The 10,558-nt window shown below is 37.6% G+C and overlaps 1 protein-coding gene across 1 annotated transcript; it reads left to right on the top strand.

The window, feature by feature from the left end:
• The first annotated feature begins 9,622 nt into the window (after positions 1–9,622).
• Positions 9,623–10,558, top strand: Or10d1 (olfactory receptor family 10 subfamily D member 1). Its single transcript, NM_001000519.1, has one exon. It carries the CDS (start codon positions 9,623–9,625, stop codon positions 10,556–10,558), a length of 936 nt encoding a protein of 311 aa, NP_001000519.1.

The following is a 10,558-nucleotide window of genomic DNA, read 5'->3' as shown; positions in this document are numbered from 1 at the left end:
AAGCTGTTCCTATCCGCCCTTTATTTTCCAATTCTGCCTCTCTTCATAGTCCTCAAACTGTTAAGCTTCTGTTTCTGTCCCATCTCTCTACATCATAGTGGCTCATCCTATGGCAAGCCAAACAGTGGGTGTCTTCTCCCTGCCTGTGCCTCATTGATTAAATATCCTCTTGTCCTTTAAAAGATGATTTATCTTTGTTTTTTATATGTATGAATTTTTTAAAACTTGAATCCATCTATGTGCACTACATGTGGCCTTGGTGCCCACAGAGGCCAGAAGAGGATATTGGAGCTCCTGAAAATGGAGTTATAGATACAGGTTTCACACTCAAGCCCTGGTCTACTGCAAAAGAAGCAAGGGCCTTTAACCATCAAATCATCTCTCCAATCCCTGATTTACTATTTTATAGGAAGTAAGATTATAACACGTGCTAGAGGACCACTTCAAGAACCCTGAACATACAGGTAAATGGTTATATGATGATGGGTGAATTACTCTTATTAGGTGATTAATATCTCACATGTGAAGCTGAGGCCTTAAACCAGAACACTATAGACCTTACAGCTTTCAGAGCCCTGATGGGTCCTCTGGAAGAACAGCATACCATCTCTACCACTGAACCATCTCTTCAGGCTCTAGATTTGAAGAAAGGAAGGACAGACAATTGATGCAATATTTCCTCACTTGGGAACCCAAGCAGAGAAAATTTCCAATATCATGGAATCTAATCTTTTTGAAAACTTTCCTCTAATGTGTGTTCATATAATTGAATGTGACTTTGAAATAGAGCTATTGCAAACTCTGGGTGTTTTGAGTTGTTTTTGAAATATACATTTTTAGGCAACCTCAAAAATGACTGGAGGAGGTGGACATTTTAACGAGGACTACGAGATAATATGTGTCCACGTTAAATTCCGAGAGGAACTTAGTAGTTTTATGATACTTTGTGCATCATGTCTCCCATCTATATGACCCATATATATTAAAAACCTGAAGTAACTGTTTGTCGAAGGAGCAATACATTTACAGAATGATGCTCTACAAAGAATTCATGTGCCTTTTTCCCCATCTCTCAACTTCCAGGTAATTTAAGAGCTTGGTAATTTGGTGCATGGCCTCCTAATGCAAAACAGTAAAACAAAACTTGGAGAAGCACTGACAGATTTCAAGTAGCAGGTTTCCTTTATTATTATTTGTTCCTTCTTGAGTTTCCATGGGAGGAAATATTGCATCAATTGTACCTTCCTCAGATTTATGGGCAGGAGATATGATTCAGACATTTAAACGTGTGCTGGTTTTTCAGAGGATGCAGGTTCAGTTCCCAGTACACAAGTCACTCAGTCTTTAGGGTATCAAGACCCATCTTTTCAGACTCTTGGCAGTTGTACATTTTTGCACATAGCCCCAACAGACACCCTTACATAAATATATGTATGTGTGATGGTGCATGCCATTTAACCCTAGCATTCAGGAGGGAGAGGCAGGTGCATTTCTGAATTTTAGGTCATCCTGGTCTACATAGTAGATTTCAGTACAGCCTGGGGTACGTGGTGAGACCCGGTCTCAAACCAACAAACCAACAAGCCAAACAAGTAAACACACCTCAAATCTAAAGTGTGTTTTTACAATTAACTGCTATTTTCTAGGGCAGGAGAGATGGCACAAGTAGTCTAAAGCATGTGCTTAGATTACAGAGTACCAGAGTTCAGCCCCCAGGACTCACATCAGGTGTGTCACAAGTGCTTGGAACACCAGCTCCAAGGGAGCTAATGCTCTCTTCAGGCTTTCACTGGCACTTGTACTGATATTCACATACCCTTACTGACACATGCTTACATACACAAAATTAAATATGAAAATAAAGCTCTAAGACAAGTTTTATTTTAAACCATTTCTTTAAAAAATCTCCTTTCATGGATGACATTTTTATGTTTCATAAGCATTAAAGACCCATGGATGCACTAGGAAGAACCCTTCTCATTTTTTTCTTTCCTTTTTTTTCTTTTTTTTTTTTTTTTCGGAGCTGGGGATAGAACCCAGGGCCTTGCGCTTGCTAGGCAAGCGCTCTACCACTGAGCTAAATCCCCAACCCCTCATTTTTTGTGTTACCTTTACCCTGACTTTGTTATCTGTCTGCTTTTCAAGCTGCTGACAAGTAAAAGGCAAACCCATTATGACCTCAAGATTCTATCACTAAAACTATGTGTAGAATGCAAAGTCCTGATTTTATATATATATATATATATATATATATATATATATATATATATATATATATATCTGCCTGTTTGTAGTCTATGTCTTCAGACACGAGTCTCTATCTTTTCTTGCATTTATATTCCTTCTTCCTCCTCATCTCCACTTCATGGGCTTGCTTTTCAATCCTGAACAATGACCCAGGACTCTTCAGTCACCTTTTTGTCTGTACCCCTGCTGCTGTTACATTCTGGATGAAGACATGTTCTACTCATGACCATTCGAGACACACTGGAAAACTATGCTCTTATCAAAGTCGAGACTTGATCTATACCAGAACACCCTATATTCATTTTCCCCCAGGCCAGAGGGGAATCCTTTTTCCTGGTGGCTCAAGAGAGGACAGTTGACTTATGCCACTCTTCATTTGCATGGAAGTCTGTGGCATGATCACCCTCTCTGTGCTTTATTATTTCCATGTTTATTTGTTTATTATCTTCCCAATGAGTAAAATCATATGCACTGGCAATAAAAAAAATGACATCATCCACACAATGGTACTAGGAGAGCAGCACTAGTGAACGGAGGCAAAGAGTTCCAAAATTAAATTGGGGGCAGATAGTGCATTCTTGTAGAGTTATAGATAAGGGTGTGACAAGTGACTCCAGGCTAGGGTTGCTAGAATATTTCTAAGGAACTGTCAGGCCTTAAGTGCTGAAAGTTCCATCACCCAGTCCCAAATACTATTTCAGTCATTATTACGAGAGAGGGTCCTAGGAACTAAGGCGTTGGAACTGGTTATGGTTGCTCTTATTGCTCTGTGGGAAAGTGCTGGGTATAACACTAGCTTTTACTTGTAGGACTAGTGGTAGTTCAGACACAGAAGTTAATCTCTTATAGTGATCAGAGCTTTAATTCCCAGATCTTATGTCATAAAACTATACAATTCTGTTTTCAGTAACAATATCTGTAAGTCTATGGACCTTTGTCTTTTGGAGATTTTTATCTGCTAAAAGCACGCCACACAGCTGACCAAAATCTCTAGTACACATGTGATATATCACCTTAAAAAATAATTATACAGCTGGATGGTGGTGGCACATGCCTTTAATCCTAGCACTTGGGAGGAAGAGGCAGGTGCATCTCTCTGAGTCTGAGGGCCGCCTGGTCTACACAATGAGTTCCAGGAGAGTCAAGGCTATACAGAGAAATCCTGTCCTGAAAACACACATGTGCATGCGCACGCACATGAATATGCACACACACACTTACAATGAGGAAGTATATATTAATGTGATCATTCTATTTTCTTATTTCTACTAAAATAAAAGCTTAGAAATTATTGGGACTAGATAAATGGCTCAGCAGATATAGTGGTCCACAATTGTATATTAATCCAGTACCAGGATATCTGATATCCTCTGGCTTCCTCAGGTACATGACATGAACACAGTAGACAGATATGCATGCAGACACAATACCAATACACATAAAATAACAAAATAAAACTTGAAAATATTATTAACACAAAAATTTAGAAGCACTAGAGAAGTTGGGCTTGATGACAAAACCTGTTGTATTGTTTTAAATGTAAATAGCCCCAATGGTTCACATGTTTAAATACTTGGTCCCAAGTTGGTGAAACTGTTTGGGAAGGATTTGGAAGTGTGACTTTGTTGGAGGAGCTATACCACTGAGGTTTCAAAAGCCTCATTCTATCCCCAGTGTGCTCTCTGCCTCCTGAGATGAGATGCGAGCTCTCAGCTTTTCCTGCTATCATGCTTCCATCAGCTATCAGACTCTGACACTCTGAAACCGTAAGCCCAATTAAACAGTTAGTTTTATAAGTTGCCTTAGTTTTGGTGTTTTACCACAGCAATAGAAAAGTAAGGCACCTGTAATTCCAAGAGTTTTGATCCTAAGTTAAGAAGGTAACAGATCCAAGGATCACCAAGATATCCAGTCATACTCTCTCCAAAACAATAATTAAAGAAATATACACATGTGAAGATTGGAGTGAAGGAGTAAAATATGCTGTGTGGATGAGAAACTTAGTTCTCTGCAGTAGGATATTTACGTTTGGTCAAAAGACTAAACCTTCTTTGTAGATTTTACTTTAATGAGCTCAACAATGTATCATCACAAAGCTAGAATTTGGTATTCATTTTATGGAAAGAATAGCTTATCTTGGATTATTTATTTATATTGAGACATTAAAAGAATACAGATTTACCCATCAAATAATCTTCTTAGAAAAAAGTCATTTATGTGGATAGAATGGTTTCCTGTGTTTCATATTGTTTTAATTCTTTCTCAAGATAATTCAGGATTTTCTCATAAGCAAGCTGTTATTTTCTTATTAATTTTCAAAAAGTAAGTGACATTTATTTTTCTTATATATAAGTATAGATGTCCGATGTCCTCTTCGGTTAAACGATTGCTATTTTACAATAAGCTGAAATTACACTGTCAGGTATTTTAAAAGTTCTGTTTTCCTGATACACGAGCTAAAAAGACTTCCTAAATTAACAGTAACTAAATTCAAAACTGACAATTCTCAAAACAACATTCCTAGAAATTGCTGAAGAATATCTTCTCTCTTTAGGAACAAAGGTTGAATTAGGTAGAGATATTTGCTATATTAGATGCAAGGTAGCCTTGCCATCTACACTAGTATTTTTCCTATGTAAATGACATTGAAATGAAGATGGTTAGAAAACAGTAATTCTTAGTACAAAGGATATTTATAATTTTATAACTTTTCTTTTCCTCAAGCTGTGCATAATTTGGTGCAATTTTATAAGACATCCTCTTATAAATAAATATAAAAGAGCTACCTTTGTTTACTCTATTTCAGGATTTAAATTTTTCATCGCATAGCCTTTTTTTAGTGTAGAGTTTCACTGTGTAGCCTCGGCTGCCTGAGACTTCTCAGACCTGTCTGACCTTGAAGTCACAGGGATCTGCCTGGTTCAGCCTATTGGAGCGCTACAATTAAAAGTTGTGCCAACAACCCAGCCTTCATCCCATATTCCTGTCTCCATGGCGATATGGTAATTTGTTTACATTGAACAAGAATCCATTCTTGTCCCAATTTATAACAGGGTGTTACTTTAGCTTGTGTGTCTGCACTTGGTATGGTTCTTAACTTTTATTTTAAGATCCCATATTATAAACTAATTAAAACAAAACAAAACAGCAAAACGTTTATCTCCACAGAGCCAGAGATTTACCTTGAATAATGACATCTTCTGGTAAAATGTCATTTTAAGAAATGCATATTTAGCTAATCTTCTTCCTTCGTATTAAAGCATCAAGTATCACACTGCTTAGTTTTGAGAAAACACGGGTGACTATAGAAAGTGGTTGTATTTTCACAGAAATGACATACTGTATCTATTTTCAAATTCTAGTATTGTTTGGTCACTTGAGGCTTGTAGGAAACTTGTTCAGACCTCTCTCTACAGTAAACCTCATAAATCTATTAATAACTACCCACTCTCACAGGGACAGCTGTCTTCTGCATGGAGTCATTTTAGGAATTGGCGATGATGCAATGGAAAGTGAGCTAAGCCCAGGAATGACTGGGATCTCCTACTGTCTATCTTTAGGAATGCCATGACTGTCCAGAGTTCCGGTGCCCGCTCTTCTTTATTAAATGAGATTAATATTATCCACATATCACATTTGTTGAAAATTAATTTAACAATGTAAAAGTGTATAGAGAAACTCCAGAAATGGCATTTGACAGGTGATATCACTTATGAGTGAGGCCTTGAAAATTACAATTAGGAATAAACTTAATGTTTTACTTTACAGCTCCATGAGAATATAAACAGCATTCCATATAGAACAAAACTATATGGTTAATTTACTTTCATCACCTTGGTTAATTTGCTTAAGTTTCTTGAAAATAATTTTCTACTATAAATATAAGAGAGATATAAGTCTGGAGAAATGACTGAGCAGATAAAAACTGGCTGCTCTTGGAGAGGACTGGTTCAATTCTGAGTATCTACATGGGAGCCCTCAGCCATCTGTAACAGCAGCTTGCCAGGGATGTGATGTCCTCTTCAGGCCTGCTCAGGTATTACAAGTGTACAGTGCTCAGACAGCCTCACACACAAAAGAAAATGGAAGAACAAATGAAGTTATATTTGAATGATAACTTTACGGTAAACTTTGAATCATAATATCTTGAATGCCCAACATTCTGATCTGATATTGGGTATGCTGACAGTGCTAGTTATGCTACTGCAGACTATTATCCAAGACTTATCTTCTGGGCAGTGGTGCCATATTACTTTAATCCCAGAGCTGAGAGGCAGAGGCAGATGGATTTCTGTGTTCAAAGCGTAGTCTATAGAGCTCCAGGTCAGCCAGAGCAGTTATAGAGAATCCCTTTCTCAAAAAACAAAACAAAACAAACAAATAATATTTTCACAACTTCAGTGACAGAAGTTAACATTGTCTGAAGATACTTTGATGAGAAGTATTATTAATGCCCCAATGGTTATTTTTGAGGCTATGGAGTTATATTTTTAGCTTTGTTTGCCTTGGAGGCTAAGATTAACTATAATCGTTAATCCAAAGGCTTTCTTTTTTTTTTACTGGTGCCATTGCATAGCTTTGCAGTGTAAATAAAATCAATTTCAAAATAAGAAAGAGTTTGGTGTGACTTGCCCTCAAATTATAAATGGTCTCAGTAACATATGCTTCTATTTGAATAAGATTATTTGTTTAAGATAAACGTTTAGTTATATAGATATGCATGTAGTTTTTTTTAACATGATGTGATAAATGATGCCACAGGCAAAGTTTAAAGGTATAAAGGGCAACAAAAATAAATATACCACTGCAGCCTATTTGACTAGGCACACACATGTTTCCCAATTAGAACATCTCTTGGAAATTATGTCATCACTGTTACTGGATGACTAAATGATGAATGAAGTTGGCAAATTAGTTGTTTCTGCAAGCTATCCCTAGGTACTGTAAAGGCCTTAAGAGGCTCTGCCAGGCACTCCCCAGAAAACAATCTATGGAAAATGTTCTGATGCTGGTTATGCAAGCCCCATGAGACCTTTTCTTTCATACACAGTGAAATGGGAACTCTTTCATCTGTAGTGCATTTTGGCTCTAACAAGATATATAGATGTCAGGTCCTGTTACTTCAGTGTGCATGAATAGAGTTTCTGGGAGGATGATGTGAGTACTCCTGTGTCTGTTCCAGGCGGACTCTTCAATTCCTTTTCACACTTGCTGGACCACACATGAGTCCTTCCTTTGTTTGGGAACTGCTCTTTCTTCTAATGGACCTAAAGAATTAGAATATTGAATCAGAATATATCTGATCATAAGCAAATAGAGACCTTTGAGATCCTTTCTCATCAAGAAGAGAAGATTGAAAGAAAACAGGAATGTGACTTGCTTAGAGAGAATATTCAGGTGTGGCTAGAGTTGTCATCAAGGAGAAGTCATCCGCTCCCAACCTTATAACCCCACCGCTTCCCATGTGACTGTCCTCCTTGTATCCAACGGAGTGAGAGATTAGGGAACACAGGATGACTCAGTCATTATTTTTAGAAAGGGTGTTCAAGAACATTTATTACAGATTCGAATCTGAACCACCATTCTCAATGTCATGACTTTGGAAAGATTCAAAGTCACTAGTCTGCACACCAGTATCAGATTATAAAACTTTTGATGATGAAAGCTTTGACTGTGCTTTTAACACAGGGCAACTTTCTTTCTTACTATAGGCAGGGGTCTGATCTACGAACACTATCAAATGCTACAGTTGCCTCCTTCAGGGTAAGTCTACTTATTGCCGAAGGAATAATTTATGTAGAAAAATGATTATCTCCTTTGCCTAAAAAACAAACCTATTTTAGAGATAACACGAATTTTAGCCTTTAAGGATATAAAAATATTGTTGTATGGTTTCTTAAACTAAGGAGAGATTTTTTTAAAAGAATAATTAACCTGGAAGAAGTAAGGCATGGATACCTTTCCAAAACTCAGGAAAAGTAGCTGTGAGAACCCAGTGGCAAGTGTCTTGTGTAGCAGCAGAGCAAGTTCTTTGAGAGAGAAAAACAGAAGAGCGAATTCTCAAAAGATAAAGAGCACAAAGAAAACAGGTCTGTCCTTTATTAGCTTTGAAACAGATACTTTCCTGAATGTAGCTAGACTTCACTGCTAGTCTACAAGTCTGACGAGTAATAGTAATTGGCACTTTCATAGATATGTTGTATCACATGTTTAAAAACATGTAAAATCATGTTTTTAAAAGACGTGTCTATCTTTGAAACAAAATAAGTATTTATGTGTAAAGAAAGAAAAAAGGAAGGGAGGGAAGAAGGAAGAAAAGAAGTAAAGATGGGCAGAAGGAAGGAAAGCAGGCATATTGTTGGTATTACTGTTTAATGTCATTAATCCTAGGTGAATCAAGGAAAGAAGCCCCTTCATCTCTGGGCATCACGAATTCCACTTAGATAAATCACTTCCATGATGCTATTTCTTGACTTTATGTGGGTCATTTTCTGTTGTACCTTATCACTACTTTATTATAGTGACCTGAATCTGATACCTTCTTACTGGTGTTTCTTTCAGTGAATATTTCTGAGTTGTCTCTGTCCTCTTAGGATAAAAGATCCAAAATATCCAGAGCAAGCTCAGTTCTTAAGAGATTTAACTTGATGTGGCATAAAACTTATTGATAATGATATTTAGCAAATGTTTATATGCAAATGATTTCAAAATACCAACACCAAATTAAGGTGCTTACACAAGTAGGCTTTAAAATATGTAGAATAATGAACGATTTTCATTAGAATTTATAGTCTTGCTAGGTACAATTCTAAGTTTCACACAACTGTATTATAGTACAGGTTATGTTTGCTGCTCTTGATTCTGTTAAAATAACTATGTATCTCATTTTATAGATATTCATGTGGCACTGCACAAATATTTTAACTAATAAAACTAATAAGAGGTAAAGTCAGATTGACACCAATTGTAAAGAAAGCCTTTTTCTGTTGTTTTGCAGAAGGAAATTCAGTGGGAGTATTTTAATTAAAGATATCGCAAGAGTTCAAAATACATAAAAAATTGCTCAAAGGAAATGCCATAGGAAAAGATTTCTAACCTGAAAATGTTTTTAATATATCTCTAAACTGTCATTCCTGGCAGAAGGTGATCATTTCCCCCACAGACAGTATTTCTTTTGAAAACTGAGTAGACTTACCCTCAAGGAGGCAATGATAACATTTGATATGAGTACATAGATCAGATGCCTGTCTATCATAAGAAAGAAATTTGCCCCACAGTAAGCACATTCAAAGCTTTCAGAAAAAGTTTTATAATTTGATATTGGTATTCGGACTGGTGAGTTTGAATCCCTTTGAAGTCAGATAGTCTCAAAGCTATGAGGAACCGTTCTGTAGTGACTCAGTTTATCCTGCTCGGAATCCCAAACACAGAGGGTCTAGAGACCATGCTCTTTGTCCTGTTTTTGTCTTTCTACATCTTCACTCTAATGGGAAACTTGTTAATCTTATTGGCAATTATCTCGTCCAGTCGACTTCACACTCCCATGTACTTTTTCCTATGTAAATTGTCTATTTTCGACATATTTTTCCCTTCTGTGAGCTCTCCCAAGATGCTGTTCTACCTCTCAGGAAATAGCAGAGCCATCTCCTATGCAGGCTGTGTGAGCCAGCTCTTCTTCTACCATTTCCTTGGCTGTACCGAATGTTTCCTGTACACAGTGATGGCTTATGACCGTTTTGTGGCCATATGCTACCCACTTCGCTACTCAATAATTATGAGCCACAGAGTATGTGCCATCCTGGCCACAGGGACATCATTTTTTGGCTGCATTCAGGCCACTTTTCTAACTACTCTCACCTTCCAGTTGCCCTACTGTGGTCCCAATGAGGTGGACTACTACTTCTGTGATATCCCTGTGATGCTAAAGCTGGCTTGTGCAGACACATCAGCCCTGGAGATGGTGGGGTTCATCAGTGTGGGCCTGATGCCCCTCAGTTGTTTCCTCCTCATCCTCACCTCCTACAGCTGCATCGTCTGCTCTATTCTGCAGATCCGCTCTGCTGAGGGCCGTCGTAGAGCCTTCTCCACCTGCAGTGCCCACCTCACTGCCATCTTGCTTTTCTACATGCCTGTTGTCCTCATATACTTAAGGCCAACTCCTAGCCCTTGGCTGGATGCAACTGTGCAGGTTTTAAATAATTTGGTTACTCCTATGCTAAACCCATTGATCTACAGTCTCAGGAATAAAGAGGTGAAATCATCACTGTGGAAGTTTCTACATAGTCCTGCTTTTCTTCCTGAGCAGTTGTAA

Source organism: Rattus norvegicus, chromosome 8, assembly GCF_036323735.1.
Source record: "Rattus norvegicus strain BN/NHsdMcwi chromosome 8, GRCr8, whole genome shotgun sequence".
NCBI lineage: Eukaryota > Metazoa > Chordata > Mammalia > Rodentia > Muridae > Rattus > Rattus norvegicus.
The sequence above is the reverse complement of the archived record's forward strand: the minus strand, read 5'-3'. Positions and strand labels throughout refer to the sequence as shown.

Coding starts and splice junctions, on each gene's coding strand:
- Or10d1 (NM_001000519.1), top strand. CDS start 9,623: ATGAGGAACCGTTCTGTAGTGACTCAGTTTATCCTGCTCGGAATCCCA.